Source organism: Tenebrio molitor, chromosome 5, assembly GCF_963966145.1.
Source record: "Tenebrio molitor chromosome 5, icTenMoli1.1, whole genome shotgun sequence".
Lineage (NCBI taxonomy): Eukaryota > Metazoa > Arthropoda > Insecta > Coleoptera > Tenebrionidae > Tenebrio > Tenebrio molitor.
The window spans coordinates 21851988-21877097 of record NC_091050.1 but is presented as its reverse complement, the minus strand read 5'-3'; the positions used below and the strand labels follow the sequence as shown (position 1 = coordinate 21877097).

General features: G+C 42.7%; 1 protein-coding gene across 2 annotated transcripts; it reads left to right on the top strand.

Annotated features, from left to right (window-relative positions):
- On the top strand, window positions 1–23917 carry trbl (tribbles). 2 transcript variants are annotated; one of them, XM_069046838.1, is made up of 5 exons: window positions 6–169; window positions 441–828; window positions 5088–5377; window positions 19969–20160; window positions 22817–23917. In XM_069046838.1, the coding sequence occupies exons 2-5, from the start codon at window positions 523–525 to the stop codon at window positions 23058–23060; spliced, it is 1032 nt and encodes a 343-aa protein (XP_068902939.1). In that variant the 5' UTR covers window positions 6–169; window positions 441–522; the 3' UTR covers window positions 23061–23917. The 2 variants fall into 2 exon arrangements, with proteins under 2 accessions (XP_068902940.1, XP_068902939.1); XM_069046839.1 differs by lacking the exon at window positions 19969–20160 and having other exon boundaries at window positions 1–169.
- The last annotated feature ends 1193 nt before the right edge of the window (window positions 23918–25110 follow it).

Sequence of the window (25110 nt, the reverse complement as noted above, 5' to 3'; positions counted from 1 at the left end):
ATTTCAGGTTTTCAGTCAGTAGCGCGATGACTCTTGTTGTGCGCACACTCGCTGTGGCAGTGTTTTTATAGTTTTGTGTTAACATCGTTTTGTTATTATTTAGTTGGTTAATTTTTTTCGTTCGTTGCTTTGCCGTTACGCCTTCGATTTCGTTGCGGACCCGAGAACGGTAAGGCTGTTTGTGTTTTTGGCGTTTTTTCCCCGGCGACCACCAATGTCACATCGAATTTGTTTCTTTTGACCTTTATTGTTTACAAAACACCTTCGACAAATATTTTCGGTGCGTGCAGAAATCATTCGGTGTGGTGTGTCGGTCTGCCGATAACGCACAGTTACCATCGATTTTTGCGGACTCTTTGTTCTTCTCCCGCTCGGAGTCGGCTCCTTTGCGCAAAAGGACATTGTTTCAGGCCGGGCCTAATTTTCCGTTTCTGTTGCAGGAAGGTGCCGGGACGTTAGGATAACAAATTGACTCAAACAAATTTAATTTATTTTGTGGTTGTTGTGTGGTGCAGTGCGACAATGCAAAACGTGCAAGACGTGATGTCTAGTGTTCGGTTGAACGTGGTGGACAAGTCCGTGGTGGAGGCGGCCGTCGTCGGCGAGGTGGTCAAGAAGTTCCGCGTGACCCAGCCGAGGGAGGCGGAATGTCGGAGGCCGAAACTCACCACCGACCGGGACCAAACTTCGCCGCTCAGCCCCAACCAGACCGACAAGCATTTCCAGACGTCCGTCGTCGCCGACAAGTATTTGCTCCTCGAGCAGGCCGAGGGCAGCTCGCTGTATCGGTGCGTGGACGTCAACACCCAGGAGGAGCTGGTGTGCAAGGTGAGCAATCGCACCGTTTTGTTATGTAAACCGCGAGGATTGGCAAAGAGTTTCCTTTGTACGGCGATTGTTGCGTTTCCTCCGGTTGCCAATAATGGTGGTGACGTCACCGCTTCGGCCCCAAATCCAATCATTCTTACCTGCGGTCCATTGTCACCCCGACCCTCCCCTATTGTGCGATGCAAAATCGACGGCGGTTTTGTCGGAATTGTGTAATAATAACCGGCCAAGGCCGAATTACGAATTTGTTTATCTCAATTCGACGGTGAGGGTTTTTTCCGGGAGTCGGTCCGTCACGTGGTCGTGACGGAAACGGTTGAAATGACGCAAAGACGCAATATTCAAATGAGCCGTTTCGTCATTTTTATTAAACCATCGGTGACATCAGCCAGTCTTTTTTCGATTGTTTGCGCGAGTCAAGGGGAGTAGATGAGTGGTGGCGTCGCTCCATCGGGAAAAATTCTCATGGTCACCCCAGCTACATCCCATTAATAGCGAAATTAATTCACCTAAGTGCAAACCCGTTTGGTGGGATGGTCCGGCGAAGAGAACTGGTCCATCGCACTATTCGCGTGGTCATCCGATGTGAGAACCTCGACTGTCTGGGGAGATTCCCCGTTTATCGAGTAACCCTTCACCTCTGTCGAGTTTTACGTGCGTTTTATAACCAGATGTTGATTAATTGCTGCATGTGGGAAATGAGGGAAAAGTCCGTCGCACCCCATCCCCGTATTTTTATTTAAATCGTTCGAAGGGTTCGATTCGCACCGCGGAATTCCACCAGCTCTCTCGCCGGTACCGTCGCAGGTACAAATCCCTCCTCGCCCCTCAAATCAAATGCAGCCAAAATGACCCAACCGTAACCTTCCGCAGCGTCGTACGATTTCATTGACGACCAGCACGTGTCTCACCGTTTGCTTTTAACACGTAAACACCTAATTGTCCTTCTACGTCGAAGTCCACGTGGCCGCGAATACGCTGCGGCCGGATTCCTCAAACGGACACTTGAATATTTCCGAAGGTCGCCATATTCGTCGGGAATTTCTCGATTATTTTTGCCGCGCCGGCACCGGATGTGCCGTTTCACTGCACTTCCGTAATCCGACTCCTCGAGCGCACCTTGATACTGAAATCCTGACAAAGCACTGTTGCAACATGTCTCGCAATTTTTCCTCTTTTCCTGATTCGCTCCCCGAATTTTGACGGCTCACGGTTTCCAGATCGATCGAGGCCATCTGTCAATGTCATCCCGGTGCACGTTAATGAGCATTGTTTCCATGAATAAAATCATTCATTCTTGATCCGACGTGACGAATTAATTCGCGATTCGACCCCACCAAAGCGGACGACGTGATTGGTGCATCGAGCACACGTGACGCCTCGTCATTCCCAATTTGTCACCACGAGCCGACCTCTCTCGTAATAAACAATTAACGTTTTGTTTGGAATTAAGACGTGCCTCAGGAGGAGCCAATCGGACCTTCGCTCTTCGCGTTATTTGGGATTTCGGGGAATTGTACGTGTCAAAGTGTGCTGAGATTGTCACGATGATTTTGTCGTATGCAAATTTTTGCGGCCGCAACACCCAAGAAGAAAAAGGGCTTTGTTCGGTAAATTTCAAACGGAATCCGCTCCTTTGGCAAATTTTAACAATCGCACCATTTCAAAGACCGTTATTTAATGACGCTTTTTTATCAAAGTAGACCGACACTTGAAATTGCAGTGCAACACCCTAAGCGGTTTATGAGTTTACGATTGTCTGGTACTGTTAGAAATGCCGACCGGAAGAACGTACCCGAAGCCGATGTAGTACGGTTAGCTTTAAGCCTGTTCGCTCTTGTCACCGTGAAATAGTATATTCTCAGGTTTTGACTTGTCCCTGTGGCTGCTCGTCTCGACTCGTTTGTGTCGTCTTTTTTGACAGTTCAACTAACTCGTTCTCCCATCGCAAATCCGTACCTGACATACGAATTTTTTCACGCCAAATCGACTTGGACGTCGTTTGGAATTCAATAAAATAGTCGACAAGTTTACGTTAATTGATTCCACGAATACTATCACAACAAGCGAGTTTACCGCTCATCTCCATATTTACAACGAACATGCTATAGTATTTTTTCAAAGGGGAACCCGAAACATTTATGGTCAGTTTTGAACATGCACAAAATAAAGTGCTTGTTTTAAAAATGTACCAGTTTGAACAAGTCGCGGTAATTATCGTGACACGAATGAAATTTAATTTGTTTTCTATATCTTTTTATCATATACTTTTTCTCGTTTGTCAAACAAATGTCGTCAGTTTCATTAACAAAGAAAGCACAGGTGACACTATCTTCGAATGATAATAATGATAATACATAACTCCTTCCGCGCTATGTCCATTTTTACAACAAACACGCTTTATCTTTTGTGTATTTTAAAATTAATAAATCTGCATGGTCGGTTTTTTGCCACGCACTATAATTATGAGCCTTACAATATTTCACAATTATCATAAATTACAAAGTTGATGATCTCTTCTCAGCGGGACGCAGATAATAATTATCCTCGTTAAACCGAACTGATATAGTTCATAAAATTCCAATTACACTTAATAGTTGCTTTAGAACTGGTGGATTAATACAGGTACTGACAATCTATTTATAACGTGAAATTATAGTAGCGAGCGGTGACAGTTAACGTTACTGTCATAATTTATACTCTACTCAAATTCCACTTGTGCACGGACTCGTCTGAAAAAACAGCTATCCGTCGATTTTTTCGAGTTCGGCCGTATTGTGTCGTGTTTATTTCACGGTAGATTGACTGAGTTCTTCGACTCTTGTCGAACGGTAATCCGGAGTTTTCTTCGCGTCCGATGGTTCGTCCTGATGAGGCGATTGTCCACCGACGAATCTCACTTCCGACGAAATTAATGGCGCCTTTGACAGCTCCCAAGTACCCAACAATGAAGCAATTTGTGTTGTGCAATTGCAGTCTGCAATTACCGGAGCGCGCTCTTCATCTAGTCTTATCGCGCGGGGTCACTGCCGGTGCGGCATGCCGCGCCGCGTCTAATGGAAAATTCGGTCGAAGGTTAGATCTGTGTCGATTGATAATCGACGGAAGTCTGCCCGTTCGGGTATTTACGATTTTCCCAAATGCTAATTAAATTCGGCCCTGAAACGCCTCTGAAATCCGTATTTGAGCAAGTGACACCGTTCACCCAATAGGAATAAGGTCGTGTCAGTCGATATAAATAAACCGAAATGAGATGATTCTTTGATCGTGTCAGCTTGTTTGGGATTTCGTCATGTGAGACGACGATTAAAGTGTAGTGTAGTAAGTGGGGTGTCGGAAAAAAATCGTAAACACGGCGATAAGCGCAACAAGTTATATGCACTTTAGCCTTGCCGATTTTTTTTCGGTGTTGATGTGTGGAAATGTCAGACGGATTCGTGATTAAATTAACATTAACGTATCACGAAACCGAGTTATTGGCATTAATCACGGCAGTAATTGGATTTTTCGGTTTGGATCGGAGGGTTGGCACGGAGGAATCGAAGAAAGATCGATCGATGATGGTCGATTGTGGGAACCGTGGTCGGATCGATTGAGATTTTGGGGGGACCCTGACATAGAAACACCGTAAATATGCACATTAATAATGGCACTGCGTTTTATAAAGTCAATTACTCAATACAAATGATGTAAGATTACAAGGTAAAACGCTAGTTATCGGGCGAAAAATGAATAAACGGCTAATTAAATTCAGAACGGCGTACAGGATTTACGACAGTTGGTCATAACTCAGCTGGATATGATCTAATGGTACAGATGGAGTAATGGTGGGACGCATTGTTAATTTAATTGCCGTTGCAGGAACGGCGTTCAATTACTGCGACAAGTGGCAAATAACCGCGCCGCCAACCGATCGTTAGTTAATCGGTCAAGATGGCATCCCGTTGGGCAAGGCCGAATTCGAAATGCACGTCCATATTTCGAGTCGGCATTCAACTTTAAAGGTCTCATCTCGCGAATGTCCATTTTAAAATGTTGCGTTTCATCAATCCGAGCAACCTTGCGAGGAGTTACCAAACACATTTGTAAATAGTCGGTTGCTCAGCAACATTACGATAAAATGTGCAATGTTTCTTGTTGCAACCGGCGTACAAATATGAGATATGAAATAAATGGGCCGGCTTGCGGCACTCAGATAACGCAGGCAAATATTTGCCGGACTTGCTGGCTGTCCTCTCTGATCGAATTTTCTTTTGCAGATCGTCTCGCGGGACTGTCACTCGCTCGTCTCTGCCCATTACCGGCTGGACTCGCAGCCGAGGGTCTCCTCTTTGCACGAGGTGGTCGTCGGCAACCGCTACTTGTATTTGGTGTACCCCAAGGCCCACGGCGACCTACATTCGTACGTGAGGTCAAGGAAAAGACTGAGGGAATCCGAGGCGAAGAGGCTCTTCAAGCAAATTGCCGAAACAGTACAAGTTTGTCATAGGAACGGAATAGTATTAAGGGACTTGAAGCTGAGGAAGTTCGTCTTCGCGGACGCGCAGAGGTGAGTCCTGGTTCTTTGTTGTGTTGACGGGCGTGGGCGGATGGAGTCGAAATTTTTCTTGTCGCCGGGCCCCACATCAAAATCAGAGCGCGCGCCGTTCAAGGATACGCAGTTGAAAGAATGACGAATAGTTTCAATAAGCAAATTTGATAATGACAGACTCGTTTCTGCTGGCGGTTTTGCGACGAGTCCAAATTCAAAGAGCAACAACATTTCACGAAACGTGAGAGCAAAAAGACTTGCAAAATTTTTGAAAATGTCAAAATTGTTGCATCGGTGCCAAAATGTAAAGTTGTTTCAAAAATCTGGCCGGAACCTGTTTTTAGACAATTTTTATTTAATTAACCACATGTGAAAAATAATGAAACCACAGCAGCAATGTTTCAGCACTTGATTTGCAATTCTGTCCTCTTTGCAAGTATTAAACGCAGATTTCTTTTTTGACACTAATTTGAGGTTAAATAACCAACTTGGTCTCGTACTCTCTGCGGAGATTCAGATTCAACACAGTATCATGGGTCAAAATTGGATTGATTCATTCTTGGCTTTAATAATCTTCTGGATAGTTTTTGATTGATTCTAAAATGTTTTAAATGTTTGAACCTCTCGGAACATAACCTTACCAACCATGTCTAACTGTTGATGCGTAGAATTTATAATGAAATTTGCTTTGAAAGAGGAAGAAGACAACAGCTGTTTCGCACAAAACGACAAAAGAACAAAAACTTCAACATTTTGGTAACGGTACCATCGTATCTTGCGAGTACCAGATGACAGATCAGAAGTGAACCTTTCTGTCTTTCAGTATTTTAGTTCAAAGTTGTACATATTGTATTTATTCATTTTTGACCTTACTTTAATAATTCTCTGGATAAATCAAATTAATTAAATTAAACTTTTCAAGCTCCTGAACCTAACCGCATCAACAAGTCTGGTCATTTTTAACTGAAATTTGCTTTAAAATTGAAAGAATCATAAATGTTGCTTTTTACTTGGGGCCGGTCCTTTTTTGACCGGAACAGGCGACCCCATCCGCCTTGGTCCAGCTGCCGAGCAGCCGAAATTCTGATCTAATCTCGAGCCAACATCCTCCGGGGAAGATTGACGAAACGCGCTATTATTGGGAAAGCTTCTTGTCTTGCTGCTCTGTTGCGTTCTTGCAAGAATTCGGTCGAAGAAGAATTCCCACGACGCCGTCAACATGCACTACGTGCAATGCAACGAAATAATGATAAAAGAGAATTGTGCACTATGTAGCAATTTGTAATGAATCGTCTGAGCGGCGCGCTTTACACGTGTCTCTATCGTAAGAAGTCCGATTGGGCAACAGCTGAACCTCAGTGTCCCGTTTACGATTACCTCATCACAATGTAGGCTTGAATGTCTGTAATCTATTAATACCTTATTACATTCTCGTTCGGGTGCGGCTGGATATAACGTTACCGTCGTTCCGTTGCGAAAGGATCAAACCGGAAATTGCATCGATCGCCCGGAAGTGCCGAAAAGCGCAGCTGCGGTGCATCCGCACGGAGGAGAGCGACCGCGCTCCGCCCCCGACGACGCTCGTCTTCGCTCCGCTCCTCGCGCGATCTGTTGCGTGTTCCGCAGGAAGCCGTCCTCCGCTTGCGAAACGTGAACTCGACCTCTTTGAGACAATGCCCGGCTCTCCCATGGCAATGGTAGCGCAATGGGTTAAACACCGTGATTCTGCAGCAGCAGCAGCAGCCGAACAAAGGAATCGAACGGAACCACCGTCGTCGCTGTAGCGAAATTTCGGTCGGGTCAGACCGCTGACACGGATGCAGATCGAGGACCTCTTACTTTTGCCAACCGGAAACGGTCACGTTGACGTCAAAGGGTGCGTTCACGCTCTATAAATACGGAGGCGATTTCGAGTGATACGTCGCGTTGCTCGCGCGTGCCTTCCCGTATATGAATGAATACAAACGGAAATAACTCAATATGGCGGACGAAATTTGTGGGGCGTGAAGAACAGAAAAAGAAAACGAGACACTTGATATTCAGTGTCACATGACTCACAAGGCCGCAAATCCGATCCGCTCTGTCTTGTTTTCTTCAGTTTGTTTGGCATTGAGAGCGATTTTTCTCGCGGTTCTTATCACCCCATCGGCGCTCGCTGCCAGGGCCGGCTCCAGGACCGATGAACAACAGTCTCACTCGCGACCGCAACATTCAATCTTCTATCTACAATGTATCGTGCATTCAGTTAAATGTATCCTCAAAGTTGGCGTTGAAGAGTCGATTGTGAACGCACTATACGGATCACGAATCACCTGTTTAAATCTTACGTTTTTACACGAGTGGTGCGTTCACAATCGACTCCTCAACTCCAACTTTTGAGGATAAATGAACGTACGATATTTCACTTCAAATAAGAAATAAAACCACATCTTAAAAAAAGATCTTCTCTAATAGAATATGTACTTCCTGTAGTAACGAACAACATTTTACTTTTGAAAGCAAAATTACAGTAGTGGCCATATTGATAGCAACTAGCCCGATAACTAAAACACTGTTTCCTCCAACTTTCGTTTAAAGCATCAAAGAGATCATTTATATTGCTATAATTTTTAGCTCAAATTTGATTGTCAACATAATACCAAAGATTTTCAATTGGGTTTAGATCGGGAGGACGGGAAAAAGTGCTTTTTTAACAATTATATGACCGCCATAATTTCGGTAACCAGATGTAACAATTGCTATCATTGTGAGCAGTACTGTAGGTACATATAGATCTGGAAATTCATTTTTCTTGGTATCATTTTGGTAAATGGCAAAACTTGTCTCTTCTCTTCGGAATATCCATGGGACTTGCCCACAAAGGTACACCGGCGACTGAATGTAGTGGGGGAGAGTGTCAAATAAATTTTCTAGAAGCAACCCTTCTTCATACGAAGAGCGTAAAATAATCGGATCATTTCCTTTATTTATTATTTCTTTTGAGACACTCTCAAGTGAAGGACTTAGGTAAGGTGTTTGCTTTTTTTTTGTTTTGTTTTTACCAAATACTCGAGATAACAGTTTTTATCTGTTACGGTTTGCAATGAAGGAGTCCACTGTTCGCTGTGTGAACATTTTCCCCGAGTCGGTCCTGCCCCCCGGACAGACATGCCCCCCCGATTGTTTACAATCGGGTCGCCGGTTCTTCTGGGCGACCTTTACACTTGACCCCCGACCCGGTGTTGCGAAACTTGGCACCGGTCCAAGAGTAATCGATCGTATCCGAAGACTTATCAATTTAGCGTCCGTCACGGCACGATCCGGTGCCTTTCGTGGCCATTTTTTCAATCTCGTCGAGGTTAATGCCTCGCATCCTGTCGCACGTACGCAACGCATGTTAATGAATCGGAGGAGTTTTGAAACCTCTGGTCGTGACTGTTGCCCAGATAAATATAACAGAATTGCTCAATTCCTGTACGGAGAGGATGCGTGTTGGCTCACATTTGGCCCAAGTGCAAACATATTTTCGCGATTCATCATTTCACGCTCGCTTTATTACAAAACGCGTAATCGTTATCAGCGAGTAAAGGCGGGTTTACTACGACGCGCGCGCTACCGCCGCGGAGAAGTCGCCCGGTGAAGGTCTCTTATCTGTTATCGCACGAAAATCGAAAACATCATCCGACATTGATTTTTTTTTTGCAATTTTTTGTCAAATCGTTGACCTTCAATCGCGCAAACAAGAGCGATGTTTGTTGGGGAAAATTGCGAAAATCGCGAGAGACGATTGGAGAGGGTGCGCAATCCAGGTTAACCGCGATTAATTCCTTATATCTAAAAAAAAAGTCAGTCGACCCAGTTCTACAAATCCAGTTAATGACGGCGGAGAAAAACTAGGTTTACCGAATTTTTGCGTCCCACGAGGACTTTTCACGCCAGAGTACCTAAATCAAATCGGACGAGATAATTGCGCGCTCGTGGAAGTGATGCAAATCTGTCATCCACATTGTTATCCGGTTTTTGTCGCACACAGATAAGTTTCCGATTTCGAAACGGTCGTTTCCGGGCGAGTCCGGGCTCCGGCGCCTCTCGCCGCCTAATTTTAGAAGCAGGATGCGGCCCAAGCGATCTGCCAAATTCTCCGTTTGGGTAGATGTCCGTGCAAATTTTTTTGCGTCAGGACTCTCGTAAATTTTTTTGGCAGGCGTGTCTACACCGGTCTATTTTCGATTGTCGGTCCGTTAAACGAAGAAATAAACAGGGCAGTTTCGTCAGACGCCGCTAATTTCTGCTAATATACACTGTTTGATTTGCAGTAACGATACGGTAAATATGTATCGTGTGTCGTAATACGCAAATTATTGCGAAAGCCTTGGCTCGGGAAGGTCGTCTGCGAAAATTAAAATTTTAAAATAGACATGGCGCTATTCAGCATTATTTTAGTTCTGGTCCTGCCTTGGCCGGGGTGTGCTACGGCTACTTTCGTACCAGGAGGAGAACAAAGAAGGCGACCGGGCGAGACCTTGCGGCTAATGCACCTAAACGAGCCTTCATATCCGCATTTTTGCAAATTTAATTAGCCCAGTTTGGTGACAAACGGACCAACCTTTTCTACAACAAAAAAAAAAAACTTTACAATGCACCACAAGGAAAAAATTCTCTTCTTTCTTATTTATAGATTACATACATACATATTTCAAAATTTCATGGAAGATATTTTCACTTATTTTTTTAAAGCACTATTTTTCAGCAACAAAAATACGCTAACTGCTTTTTTTTGACAGAATAGTTTTTTTGAACACCTTTGAAACCTGTAAATATAGAATTTAGAAGACAAAAGAATTTGTGAGCTTCTCCGGTCTCGTGCAGTACTCCAACCAAATGTTTTTTTTTTCAACAAAGAACTGAATTCTTGAACACGTTTCAAACACGTAAACCCAGATTTCGGAAGACAAAGGAACCTCCGAGCTCTCGTGCGACAGTCGGACCAAATCGGTGCCAAAGCGGCCCTCATATCCGCATTTTTGCGCTTTAATTATCCATTTGGTATCTGGCTCGTATGGTCCGATGTAATGAAACTGTGGAGCTTTGCGTCAGAGTCAGTGTCGAAAGAGTGTTGCATCAAAATGTTGCTGCAGTCATTATTCAATTGATGGTTTCGTCAGCGGAGCCCAGGGCTCTGCCGTTTTATTAAAAACCATCATTCGTCTGGATGTCGCAACGGGAGGACACGCGTCGAAATTCCGCACCATCGCTCGTAAATCTTCCGGGGTGATGTCTGCTTGGTCCACACGCCAGGTGTTCGATACTCCTACAAAAGTCCCCGTTGCACAAAAGAGGCGATCTTTGGGCATTCGTGGATGGGTGCCTCCGGTGCAGATGTTATTGTGGACCACCAGCTCGGCCTTCGACCGCACCGCCAGCGAGCTCCGCGAATAGCCAACAGGTCCGCTGCAGACCGACACCTTTCTTCATTGTTGGCACATCTGCCGTAAATTTCACTCGGAGTCTCGCAAAAAATAAAAAACACCATCTTGTAGGCCGGCCGGGGATGATTGGTCGCCGACTTCCTCGCAGCTTGATTGCAACCCCTTGGGCACCTTTTTGTTTTGATTTTTTTCCCCGTTTCCGTGATGATCGACTCCACTAATAGTCCACACATGTTTCCTGTTGGCGGCGAGCATCTGCCCGGGAGGCTACCTGGCCCCGAAAAGTGCTTTTCTCGTTCTTTACAAATCGACGTGTTCTCTGATCTCTTTTTATTTTGGATTTTTTTGTGTGTTCATTGTTGTCGTCAATGACGGACCTCAAACATCTGCCACGCGTCTGCACGCTTCAAAATGAACCGGAACCCGGTAATTCGATGCTTTCATGCGAGGCCACCACCAAGTGGTTTGCAATTTTAGATTGCACAGAGGCCCAACGCACCACAATCAGGTTTTGTTTTTACGGCAGCCGTCGCTACAATTGCAATTTCACACAATTTGCTTCTCTCCTTTGTTCGTCCGTTTGTCGTTCGAGAGCTAGGAGGAATCTCGCGATTTCATTATTCCGTCGCCGGAATCCTTGACGGCTTCCCGTTCGTCACATCATGGGAACGTGTGCAGCGATCAGGGAAAAAAGTGTTGCCAAAAATTAAGTTTTCGAAATCGTTCGTTATGTCGAAAGGTTGAGAAACACAGACTCAAAGAAATATCCGTTAAAGATGAAAAAATGTCCGAATTACATAGAATTTGCAATATAATAAATGTCATTTTCGTTTGTAATTTAAACAAGAATGGAAAACAAATGGATTTTTTAAATTATTTTACCCAAGTTTTTTTATTACAAAATTTAATCACATACATAATTATGTACGTAATTTGGTGTAAAATTAAGTAAAATAAAGTCGACTGGAAGAGCATTGTACCATTTTGGATCTAACAAAAGTTGCAAATAGTACTACAAAACTTTGTTTTATAATTTGCTATCACTTTGTTAATTATAGAAGAATATTCCGAATGGCAAAAGACCTTCTAAAATCAATTACATTACAAAACCTCCTATACGTAAAGTCCATTAAAAAATAAAAAAACCACCACCCGTTGCTTTAGGTTGGTAAAATTTAAAAAAACCCTAGGTAGATATTTTTTCATACTATGTTGGTAACTATAAATTATGACATTTATTTGATTCAAAATAAAATTCAATTGCTTTGAATTCCGTTCATATTGTTTTATTAGCATCACGTTTCATTTATTTATTGATTCTTATTATTTTTACATGCCCAGAAAACACTTAACCTCAAAATTACAATTCTCACCAAATTTTACACTAACCAGCGTTGCGAATAGTAATTAAAATTATCGAGGAAAATGCGACGTTGGTGGTTTTTTGATTTATCTAAAATTTCTGCAAACTAGCCGAGACAAGTAGGCCACGAAACAAATGCTTGATGTCTAGTATTTTGACAGCTGCTGCTTTCATTGTCTATTAGTTTTGAAAGTACAAAGTGAAAATTAATTTAACGAAAAAACATTTTAGAATTATGATTTATTATGATGTCGAAAGTTTTCTCACACTTGAGCGGCGAATCGCTCTTCTTTTGGCGAGGAAGCACCATTTTGGAGGACTATTTTTGCAGCTGTACAACGAATTTAAATTTGAAGTAATTTCGCTCAGTGATCATTTGCACCAGAGAAAAATACTTCCGCAGTGACTAAAGAAATATAGCTTCAATTTGAAGCACCATCAAAGATTTCAGTCGAATTAATTATAAAATTGAGAGAATCATCCTGGACATTGGTGTGACCACCATTAACATAATAATGCACCATTTACTTAGGTGTCAGGGAAAATTCGTGGTGGTTCTTGGCCATTTGACAGGTTCCCAAAAATTGCAACGTGTTGAATCGTACAAAGAAACTTCAAATAATACAGTGACATAATAAAATGTGTCGAAGTTAGCGTTGAAAAGTCGATTGTGAATGAACTACTCGTCTTAAAAACACTGTTTTTCAAACTTTAGATTAAAAACACAAACAACGCAAGAAGTGAGGTTAGATTTAAACAGCTGATGAACCACTCGTCTTTAAAGAGACCGATTTTTAAAACTGCATATTAAAAACAAGCAAAAAGTGAGGTTAGATTTAAACAGCTGATCAGAGTTGTAATCCGAATCTATGTAGAAGGTGATCAGCGTATTGGGTGTTTTCGACAGATCAATTCTGTTAAAGTCTGGAAGTGTTAGGATGGTTGCCTCTTTATTCTAAAAATTTGGGCCCCTTATAACAAACAGTTTGCCACTTCCTAGAAGCGAGACTGTTTTGCATCATGATAACACCTCAACTCATATTGCTCAAATCACAAGAGAGAATGGGAATTTAAAGCTTGGGAAGGTGCTTTTCACTGTTCTGATCAGATTGAAATATAATTCGATTTGCCAAGTCCCCATGAAGTGTGTTCGAAAGTTTCAAAGACGTTGTTTCGGAAGTGACTCAAAAAGAGTGGAATTATGTCTTGATAATAATTGGTTCTGTAGGATACGTAAAGTTACCGAATTAAATGCAGATACATACATATTTTGAAAAACAAAAAGAAACTTTTTTTTGTTTTCAATCTGTTAATTAGAGCAGAGATTTTCGGTTGAACCTACGCTTAGCCCTTTGTAAGATTTTGGATCCTGTGACAAAATCAATCCCTTTACGTCTTTGTTTGTTCTAACTGAACTGTTAATAACAAACAAGCCAGAGGACGTTGATTGGAAACAAGACAATGAGGTGTCCTTTGATCAACGGGAGAAGACAAAAGAGGGGGAAATACATCCGGTTTTGATTTGTGGTGTTAGCTGTTAGAAACGCACTGGCGAACCAATTCGGTTTGATTTGAGAAACTTATGCAAAACAGTACACGTCTACCTTGAAAAAAATTGAGTTTTTGACATTTTCTAGATATTCGTACTGTTTCACAAGTACATGTCAATTTCGAAAACAACCTGATGGTGTCGGTGACGATATTGGAAAATGGTTGTGCCATTCCAGTTACGTCGAATCGATCCAGAAGTGCCCGAAAGGCCACCCAGGAGCTCCACCGCGGGGTAACCATTACTGCGCCTGAACTTGTGGCAACTTGCCCATTCGACTTGATAACCGGCGCTCTTTCATTGCAAAACTGCTATTCTAAAAGCAATACAAATAAGTTGGCTGAAATAACGACAATGATGTGATATTTAAATTGAAATTACGGTCGTTTCAAAAGCGTTGCTGTAAGGTCTTTGCGAAATAGGTTTTGCAGTCGGCTCTTACATAAAATCGTCGGTCGTAGTATTATCGTTGCTGCTAGCTAGGAATTCGATTGTTGTGGAAAAATGTGTTGGGCCGACGTGTAAAATCTCCGATATGATCTCAAGGTTGGTCTTGTGCAGTGGTAAGGTTGCCTCATTATAATTGTAAAGTTCAGTTCTGCGCCGACAAATTTGCATGAAAATCCATCACGCAGCAGAAAAAAAAAAAGGAACACGTTCGACCAAGTGCTCGTCCTCGACCGCCGGTCAACACTATTTGTTTGCATCTATGTAAGCCGGAGTGTGTAATTTGGGACACGGGGGCTTGCTGCAACACGCAAAATTTACCAATCCGATATCCGATCGTGTCGGAACTGCGGTCTAGCCGTCTCTCTCAGTCCCGTACGTTTTTGCGGCCGTTTCCGGCGAGGAGCGTTGGACGTGCGGCAACTTTCAATGCGAAACCTTGCCTGGTCCTTAACCCAGTTGCGTGTGAACTAACTTGCATTTTGTATTCTTGGCCTTCTTTCGCGTAAAATGCTTACACCGTAAGGTTATCTGCGGTTCTTTATTTTTTGCGCGTGTCAATCCGCCGGATCTGTGTCAAAGCTGCCGGAGCGGCCGCCGGACCACGACGAACCGGCGCCGGAAGATCAAGGTCCGCCCCGGAAAAATCCGGTCCATTTTTCTGCGGCGCACGAGAAGTTGCGTCAGCGATTGTATTGCCAATTTCGGACAATAAAATTGCGAACTCTCGCCCACTCGCCAACATGGATATTATTAAGCCGGCGTTCGAATTATCACTGATAACAAACAATGTTATCAAACACACGTCCGCCCACGCTTCCCACTACTGCCATGAATAATTCCACCCAATATTTGCGACTTTTTTCGCCCGTAATGGTGCATTGCACTCAATCGCTCGCGTTGCACCTGTAAATTTTGCAAAAATGCGCCGCCGTTGCACACACGTAACCTGCCGTTGCCCAACCTCGCGTTTATTAGGTTTAGTAATATCGCATTAAGTTCCTCAGTTTCAAATTGGGTGTTGCTTATCTTAAGTAACTCCATACAACTTCGCAATTTGAACCGTAATTGTGCTATTGCAACAAATTAATATGGAGAAATTACGATTCTAATGCCGGCGTTGCACCCGATGGTTCACGCACGACGAGATTATAGAGAGAACTGCCAGGGACGGACACACATCCTTTTTGCAGTCCCCAAAAATTTTTCGCCAGAGCAGAACTGATGAAGAAGTTTTTCAAAATTGACAAATTTATAACGGTTTTGAAAAAATCCTCATTAAAACAGTCGGAAGTTGAAAATGCTCCCTTTGTCTCAATTAGGCTCTTAAATATAAGCATGTCCACTGATTAAGAAACTTATTGGTTTCTATTTTTAAGATAAGCAGAACGTCTGAAATGATGGCAACCATTTATATTTTTTTTTGTTCTACACTGTCAGAATTTGAGAATTTTCTCCTGTGTGAACGGATTTTGATAAATTTGACAACTTGTCAAAACGAAACGTCAAGCTAATTTTAAAGATTTTAAGCGATTTGGAGCCTTTAAGGGGCTCGTCGAACAAAAAAACGTTGTATTCAACTCGTTCTTGTGTAATTTGGGCTTTTTTTGGCACTCGTGGACCTTTAAAACTCTCGTTTCACTCGAGTTTTAAACTGGTCCACTCATGCCAAAAAAAGCCAAAATTACACACGAACTCGTTAAATAAATAACTATTTGTTGCTTATAATGTGTTGTAAGTGTCATACAAAACTGTCAGATTTTAAATATGTATCATTAAATGCGAGTACATAAGTGCTTTTTCCTTTTTTCAATGTTTAAATATTTACAGAATTTTTTTTTGATATGTATGTATTACCTAAATCCACAGAAAAGTTCGCAAGATTTTTTCATTTGTCTTCAAATCATAATTTTATCGTTAATTGTGTTGTTTTAAAAAGTGAAAGTGAAAAAGTGCTAAAATACTTGGTTTGTACAATATTTTTTGAAACGAACATTTACATTAGCATTTTAAAATTATTTCCAATAGTTTCCAATTTAGTGAATAGATGGCGCTTGCCCAAGTGTCAATCGAATTAATAGCGATTTATTTTCATTCTTTCGAAATTTTCAACATCCAAATTGGAGAAATGACGTTTTGTAAATCAGATTTTATTATTATCAAGTCAAATTATTTTCAGAATGCTCAAAAAGGTCAATGCTTTTTGGATGATTTTGAAACACTAGTGCGCGAAATCTACGTTCGCAGTTAACTGTTGCGTTTACGAAATGTCATTTTGAAGTTAGTCAGTTCGAAAATGGTTTTTCCGGTCTGCGAGAGGATATCTTTTTGGAGATTTTTTTTTTGCAAATAAACAAAATTGCAAAAAATAATTTTAACTGTTTTGCTCACCTCAAAAGAAGCACTACCTTCATCAGTACAAGTGCACCTATGTATAGCTGGTACTAAAGAGAGAAAAAAAATTTAGATAATAAAATTTTTCGTACTGTTTTCATTTTTGAGGATTTTTTTCAAACCGTTATAAAATCATTAATTTTGGAAATTTCCGCACAATATTGTAGAAATGGATTTCCTAAACTTCTGAGAAAAAATAATGAACAGATTTTTTTCAAATTTCTCGACTAGAAGACCCCCTAAGTTTTCCAAAAATCCTGTCTAGACAATTCGACTGTAAGCTGTGTCGTCGTCACGGTTAAAAAGTTTGTAATCCTTCCCATCGGAGCTTAATGCAGCAACTGGTGAGCTTAATGTTGAAAAAAGAATAATCCGGCGCCTCGGTTTTCCGGTCCGGAACATGTGCCCTCGCCCTTCTGTCTGTTCCGCCCCATTAGCGAGTCTGCATCCCGGATAACACCCTTTTAATGAATCACGACCGCAGGGAGATGGGGCGCCAGCCGACGACCGGAGTCGTCTGGTGCGCGGGCCGGATCCATTTCGGTGACCGGACTAGTCCGGGCGCCCCATCTTCTCCACTCTCGTTCAACCTTGCACTCCCACACCTCGCCCTCGGTAGCTATGCAGTTGCTGCAAGTGCAGCCGTCACATTTCCGCATTTCTCTCACTTACTTAGTGATCACTCTTACCGGAGTCTGTGGTACACCGGTAGTGCGCGCGCATCCCGGTTCAATGCTCCGTGCATTTATAGAATTAGAAATTACGACATGGGGGCGGCTGCCGCCTTTCCTAATCGCTCCAATAAGCCGGAACTGGGGGCTCGTCGCGCTCGCCCGAACGGTGGCACTTTCTGGGCGGCTGTTGAGGGTGACAAGAAGGGTGTCGCAATGGGCACTCCTCTGACGGAGCCAACTCTACGGATTTGGCCCGCAGCTTGTACTTTGCAAGTCTGTTGCCCAACCCTTCCACTGTCGTAACTATTGCACACACTGCAATCGACTGTTCAAAATAAAACATTCTTATGTGTAGCAACAAGTTAAAATATGATGCTAATTTCGCGCCAGGACCGTACTCCACCAGTAGATTTAGTAATTTCCATCGGCGCAGTAATTGCCGATGACGCAACCCATCAGATCATTGTGGCAACCTTGTTATTTTATTATAACGGGAAATTCCTACATAAATAGATAGATAATTCCAGTGGTTCTTTTTCGCTTCCGCCTTTATAAATATGTGCGTTCTGCCGTAGCGGGACCACTTCTTCGCAAAAGCGTGTAAATATTTGTTCGTAACGCGGATCTGGCCGTCTTCTCTAACAGTAAACGCAGCGCCGGTCGTCGTGGTTAAATTATTGAATGGACTACATTTGCCAAGCAAAGAAAGTTCGCCGGCGATGGCGCAACGCAAAAAGAAATGTGTGAAATGTTGTAGACTGAAAGTTGGGTTCGTTGACACAACGACTAGTGCAATAGTGTTATATTTGTAACACATTCTGACTCCTTCCCGGTATCTCCACGTACGACTTTTAGCTCGATTGCATTGCGTTCGTCGGTGATTAATTCGAATGAACTTTGGTAACCCCGTGCGAAAATTCGTGAGCCAACAGCTAACGCAATCCCACCAAATACCTACACAATGGACCAGGGATCCGATTTTCCAACATCGACGATCACTCACTCGACCATTTGCATGTGTGCAACAAACCACCTCTTCTATCGGCACCTTCGATCACTGCCAATTTCTCAACACAGACTTTTTCAACCATCTCTGGCCTTCCAGCATCCATCTATTCATTCCGAAAGATTGCCAAAGAGCTCGTGTCTTGTCAGGATGTTAGGAAATTGCAGCGTTTTTCGCCATTCCATGCACGAAATCAAATTCTTGGTATTCGCATGATATCGTAACAGGTTTTTTCTCCACGCCGAAATATTTCTTTCTTCACGACTAGAAATTTCGCTCGGCCGTGGTTCGCACTACTGACGATTTTAATTTCATACTTGAATCATGTTGAATTGGATTTTTTCCACGTCCTGGTGCGCATTATTCTCTGGGCACACCAGAACCTTTACGGTTTTCTCCTCGATGTGCCAAGCACAGCGGGAGATTTAATAATCTCTCTGTGGCATCTCCCCGAGCTAATCTCGACGTGTGGGAGGTTTCTCAACTCCGCCGGAGGAGATGTCAAGCGTCTCCCGAGGACCTGGGGTGCAAGGGGGTGAAGGTGGTAGCGTTTCTTCGGTGCTCGGTCCAAGTGGTTCGACGCTCGGAAGCAGGTCGCAACAGGTGAACCCTTGTCATGACTCGTCCTGCAGGTCGGGACCGGTCCTAATCTGCAACTCGTTCGGGGGGCTTAGTTCCTGCTCGGCGCATTCCTCGTGGCCCGGCCGAGAGATGCGAAAAAAAACTAGTCCTGCAACAAAATCTCGGTCCATAAAAAGCGGCCCGTGGTCCCGTTGGCCGTCGTTTCGGTCGAGCAAATGGCGTTTTATTGACCCCGGCTCGGCCGAATAAGTAATCAAAACACATCCATCTGAAAAAATTGCATGGAAGCTATATCTGGTTTGGTCGTGCCCATCCGCACCCGGCATGGGCGGGGCGGACCGAATTCGTCGTGGAAGTCGACGGACGGTCCCGTCGTAATCGCGTCCAATCATCACTTTCGTCTGCATTGTTACGTTGAACCCGGTGTTTTGCAACGACGCACGTTCGCGACCAGATACCGATTAAATTGGGCTCGGATCGGACCGGCGCGAAGGGTAACAACACCATAAATAATGACTATTGCAAGAGGTTGCTGTTGCAACGCGTTGTTGCGGAGAAATGACACTTTCATTCGCTCGGAGGCTTCGGACACCTTCTTCGCTTTCTCCGGCAGTGTGCGGGTTCGTTGAACGGACATGGGGGCCGAAGGCCCCGGAAAAAGTCTTGTGCAATTTTTGACATATTCACGACCGCGACCGCCGCTCCACACTCCACAGCGGGACGTGCAGGTCGATCTTTTTCAACACTGATCCATCCACTCGGATGAAACGTAATGATATCTTGCCATTGTGCAACACCGGACAGGTGTTAATACAAATCGACATAATGATAGGAATAGTGGTGATGATAATTGTCGGATTTGGTCCGGTTGCGATTCTTTCTGCGGCCCGCAGCGGCTCCATCGGTATTTTGCCAGAAAGAGAGCAGCATTGTTGCAAGAGCTTGCCCAACGTTTTGTTAAAACATTCGATGACGTTACGTTTTAATGCTTTCGACACCGGGTTGCGGAACCCTTTTGTACACAACTCTATGTACATATGTAATAGTCGATTGTTTAATTTGTCAGATAATTTGCAAGCGATTTGGGCGAACCCGGCCCACGCCCTTGCGACAAATCGCGGCGATCTGTTGCAACGCGATTTATCTCCGTCTGTTAGGTCACGCTAAATGGTCCATTTCCTTGCAGGACGGAGCTGAAATTAGAATCGCTGGAAGATGCCGTCGTGTTGGAAGAACCGGAAACGGACTGGCTGCACGATAAAAGAGGATGTCCTGCTTACGTGAGTCCGGAAATTCTCAAAGCTGGCGCCCACTACTCAGGGAAGGCCGCCGATATGTGGTCGCTGGGAGTCATCCTCTACACGATGCTAGTCGGCAGGTAAATATCACACACGACAGTAGTTTTATTGTGCAAGACAACTCTCTTGTGGGGCACCTGTCTAATTAATGCGCCCGATAAACCCTTAAAAATCCGCACCTGCCTCACAAGAACTCGCACCAGGTAGGACGCGTAAACATCGCATGGGTCTGCACGGTGGTGGTGCTTGTTGCTTCTTTGTGCGTGCGCGAGGAGAGTCGGCCGTCAGCTGGACGGAATCCACCTGCTCTCGTGCACCCTTTCGAAATCGTCAGATTATTTGTAAAATGTCAGCCTTCACCTGCCCCCTATCACGGCCTGGCATGAGGGTAAAAAACAAAAATTTCGAGATGATCGTGTGGCAGGTGGCGGTCTGCCGAGCCCAACCCAAGACAGACCGTGCGATTATTATGAAATCTTCGACTGGCGCTCGTTAGGGACTGTGCAGAGCAAAAAGTTGCGACACCGACGGAATGGCTTTGGGCAGAATGGGCCAAGACCCATAAAAAGACGCGAAGGAATGAAAGATGGGTCCCATACCAATTTGATCGTCCTACGAGTAAAAAGAAATACATTTTTGAGTCTCTTATTAATCAATCACCAGAATCTTTCTATTGGAAATTATTGGCTTGAAACGTGTCTTTAAACTATCGAAAGAAAGGAGAAAGATGATTTCTTCACGATGAAAAAGTATTTTGCTAAAATGTCATAATCGTCGGGATGAGTATCCCACACATCCAGATGTAAGAAAGCGTGACGAATAAAATTTCTCTAAGAAAGCGCTCTAAACCGCAAGAAAGTAAATGGGTGAACATTGACAAATTTCTCTCTACTAAATTTTCTTTTCCTCCAGTCACCACACATTTTCCAAAATTTTTGCAAACTTTCCCCCCGTTAGTAAGTTCTGTAGTTTTATTAGATTCCCAAGGGATAACAGAAGCAACATCTTGCTGTATTTCAAATTGCACAGTTTTTCTTTAATAAAGACCTCCAAATCTTGCTTCTTCATGATGCGATAACTTTTCATGGTTATAGCTATGAGAAGAAATGCTTCCTGGTGTAGAGAAAAACATTCAGAATGGACTTAATATTATCTGCTGATAATATTCAGTGTTATCAATATTGTCCCAAATGCATTCCTCTATCGAATCTTCCAAGTTACCGCAATAATCTTCATTTTCGTTCGATCTCTAAAATTAGTGGTTTATCTCTTTTCTTCATTTGAAGAATAAAATCCATTAAATAGATCAGACAGTAATAAACTTCTTCAATATAAAGGCTGGTATAACTGTCATCTCCTTGACATAAAAGTATTATTCTCATTCTTCGTTAACCTTCTCTTTTCTGTTAATGTTCTAATTTCTTCAAAGACTTTCTCATCTCTCACTTGTACGGGTTCAATATCTTATGGTATTATCCGTAATAGTTTTTGCTCTGTTATTTGTTTGGTGCAAAATTCCATTCCAAAAAAGTAAAACAATTCTTGAGTCATTCCTCAAATAAAAACATCAATAAACAGCTGTGCCGATGTTGTTTTGACTTAGATCTGGTTCTGCATTTATTTCTTTCTTACCAAAGCTTCGCTTTCAAGTTTTTTTTCCTTTTTTGATTTTGAACCTGGAGTATCTAAGTCGTTTAGGTCGGGCCCATTTGTCGCTTCCTCCATAACTCGGCCACGTCCGATACTATTTGTTGGTCTTATCTTCGAAAACAAGACTGTTTGTCGAGGATGTTTAAATAACAAAATAACCCGATTACGTGTTTATTAATTAGCCGATTTATTTTGCCACTTCCTCGAGTCTAAATTTAGCAGCGATAACAGAAGTTTTACGATCGGCGGTTCGCCAAAAATCGACGCTAATTACGGAAAAACACGTTTCCGGCAATAAAGACGAATTTTGGGAAAAAACGTTACCCGAAGCCTTCTTATTTCTTTATTTCCCAAGCTATGATGCGTAACGGATTCACCATATGTCGATGCGAGCACAGGTGAACATAACAATGTCTTCTTAACCGCACTTGAACAGTTGTTCATTATTACGAGGGGGTTGATGTCTTATCGGCCGCCACATGACGCTCTCCCAAATATGTATTCAAGAAAGTCGACGATTTCTTCTTCCGTACGCTACCACGAAAGTCACGGTTCGACTATTTTAACTAGTCCGTGTTATAGCGCTGTGATTTTTTCTTTACTTAGTCACGGTCGAGGAGTTGCATTCAATTTGGTATAATCAGACCTTGAACTTGCGGTGCGCCGAGATTTACGTTTTTTTCGTGGGTTCCGCGACCGGATGTTTCGCCATTTTCGCACATTTCGTCGCCGGTTTGCATTTTAAAAGAGGACTAGACAGTCATTTTTGACTTGCAAACGAGAACGGAGAAGATTTAAGTCGGGATCTCGGTTTGTTGTCCTCTGCCGCCCAAGAACCCCGGAAATACCTATTATGGGAGCTTGACTCAGCGCTGCACAATCACTGTCCAAATATGACCGTCAAACACGGCATCTTTCCAAATTTCGTTGAGCAAGAGACGACGTTTCCCGGTGCGGGTAGTTGCGCACAGGTGTCCCATCACACGTGGGTTTCTTCGGGGTAGCGCAACTGTTGCCCAAGAAGTTGAGATATGTTAATGCGCTTTCCCACACTAGTCGTCTACAATAACGAAATTTTTGTTGCAGATACCCCTTCAGCGACTCGGAACACGCTTCGTTATTTGCAAAAATATCTCGAGGCCATTTTGTGATTCCCGAATGTCTTTCGTCGCGTGCGAGGTGTCTGATTCGCTCCTTGCTGAGAAGAGAGCCTTCGGAGCGGATCACGTCCGACGACATCTTGTACCACCCCTGGCTCGCGAAAGAAGACAGAGAGTGGACGTCGAGGGCGTGCGACCAACTGGTGCCCGAATGTAATCTATATGATTAAAAATCTGGGGAGGAAAACGTGCAAGTTTCGTGCTGTGTTAGGAATATAAGGAAGCCATTCGTTTTTTCTTTTGTTGTTAGGTGTAATTTATGATTGTTTTCTTTGATCATTTTTTCGTTTTAAACGGGTTTCGATCGGACTCTTTGGGTGACGTTCGTTTTCTTATTTATTTAATTTGTTTTCGCGGATGTTTCTTTCGTTTGTTGTTTCGCGTCACCCATCCAGTGCGGTCCCATCATCCAATGAAATACATTTCTGATATTACGAGTAGATTAAAATCTCATCTTTATGCGAGTGGTACATGGACTGAATTTAATCGAGGCATCACGATATCATAGTGATTAATTTGAAGACTGAGCGATTTATTGTTTTCAGCTAATTCGTAAAGTGACCAAACGTGCAATTTAGCTTAATTTTGCTCAAAACTTATCATTTGTGTCAAAATCAGGGGGAGTACAATTTAGCGAGCGTAACGTTTCTCAAGCGATATGACATTTCTCTAACAGATGCTGAACAAATTGTCATGTGATCCATTAGGTCAATATTGATGCAATGTCGAAACTTTATTAGGATAAGTAGGTGAAATAATTTCATATCGTGATGCTAATAGGAACGTAATAGTTTGCAATGTGATCTCGGTCAAATTGTCAATTGGTTTGGCCATCGACGTGTAGGTTATTTTCTGTGGAACTGAATTGTACATAATTTGTTTTTATTTCGTTTCCTAATTTATCATAAGGTCCCTAGGTTAATCTATGTAAATTTTGTACATAGCTTTGCATTTTATTTGTGAGATCGTTTCTTGGTTGTTCTATGCTGTTGTTCATAATAAAAAAAACATCATTATTTATGTAAAATGCATTTTATTTATCCCGAGACCAACGGCACCACCCGAAATAAAATTACCGGTCTAAAGTTAACACCGTGGTGCCCCACGGCGCGGAAATCTCGCCGCAACTAGTCCCGCAAATAGATCTCCGGAGTGTTGACAAAGCGTCGGTCCTAAAATTGTCCCCTGCGGGGAACAAATAATTACCGGAGTCGCTGGCGGTGCAGTAAGACGCGAATTTGTCACGTCCTTGAACTTATCGAAAGAAACGAGCTGCGTTGTGGGTCAATATCATCGAATTTATTATTAACCGTGACTATCGCACAAAACCAGATAAGAATTTTTTTTATTGAATGTGTGTTACGGTGAAGCTTTGTGCAGTCGTGCCCAGATGAAAAATAGAAACTACGAAGGCGATCTACTGAGTATTCGTGAGTGAGAAGTGGAACATTTTCGTTTATCCGAAAAATTCGTAACTAATGAACGTGAAACGGTAATTTATCAATATACCTAATTAATTCGCTGCAAAAGAAAATTTCCCAGTTGAGCTTAATGTGAGGGTACACCCAGCTCGATTACAAATTAATATGTATATTGTGGACACTAAAAGTTGTTTATTTAAATTTTCTTACGCGGTTGCAGGTGTTACCTACTTCCTATTTTGGTGAAATAAGTAAGTCGACACATAACTCGTATTAAATAAATTGCTAAAGAGTGAGTTGCGATCAAATGATCAAGACTTGCTAGAAAATTATTGAAAATAACATTAATTAAGTCGCTTCGTCGCTATAATTATGCAAAAGCGTAATTATAAATTTCTAAATGGGAGTGAAATAGTTACTGTGTGTATGTGCGGAAGACATTTTGTTGGGACTGTAATTAAGGCGACAAAACCTGCAATCGAGTCGTTGCTACCTAGCAATTCTTAATTCATTTATTATCTAAACTGTTATGTCCACAGATCTATGAGTTTATATCATATTGTAAGAAAAATCTTGTACTGTGTTCCAAAAATAAAATCCTGAATAGTTTAAATAAAAAGGGTGTTTATTCAGTTTCGTAAAAGGGGAGTAGTAGTGTGTAGAAAACAATGAAGCAGTGAAACAATGAGTCAACACTCACCCCTGAGTTTACTACAGCAGATCAGAGAAATTTTGGTTTTGCTGTACTGGCACTGAAAAGGCTCAGTAAAGTTGGTTTGTTCTTTTGAAGTAAGAAATA

Coding starts and splice junctions, on each gene's coding strand:
- trbl (XM_069046838.1), top strand. CDS start 523: ATGCAAAACGTGCAAGACGTGATGTCTAGTGTTCGGTTGAACGTGGTG. Junction 829..5,087: donor AGGAGGAGCTGGTGTGCAAG/GTGAGCAATCGC, acceptor TTTCTTTTGCAG/ATCGTCTCGCGGGACTGTCA. Junction 20,161..22,816: donor TACACGATGCTAGTCGGCAG/GTAAATATCACA, acceptor TTTTTGTTGCAG/ATACCCCTTCAGCGACTCGG.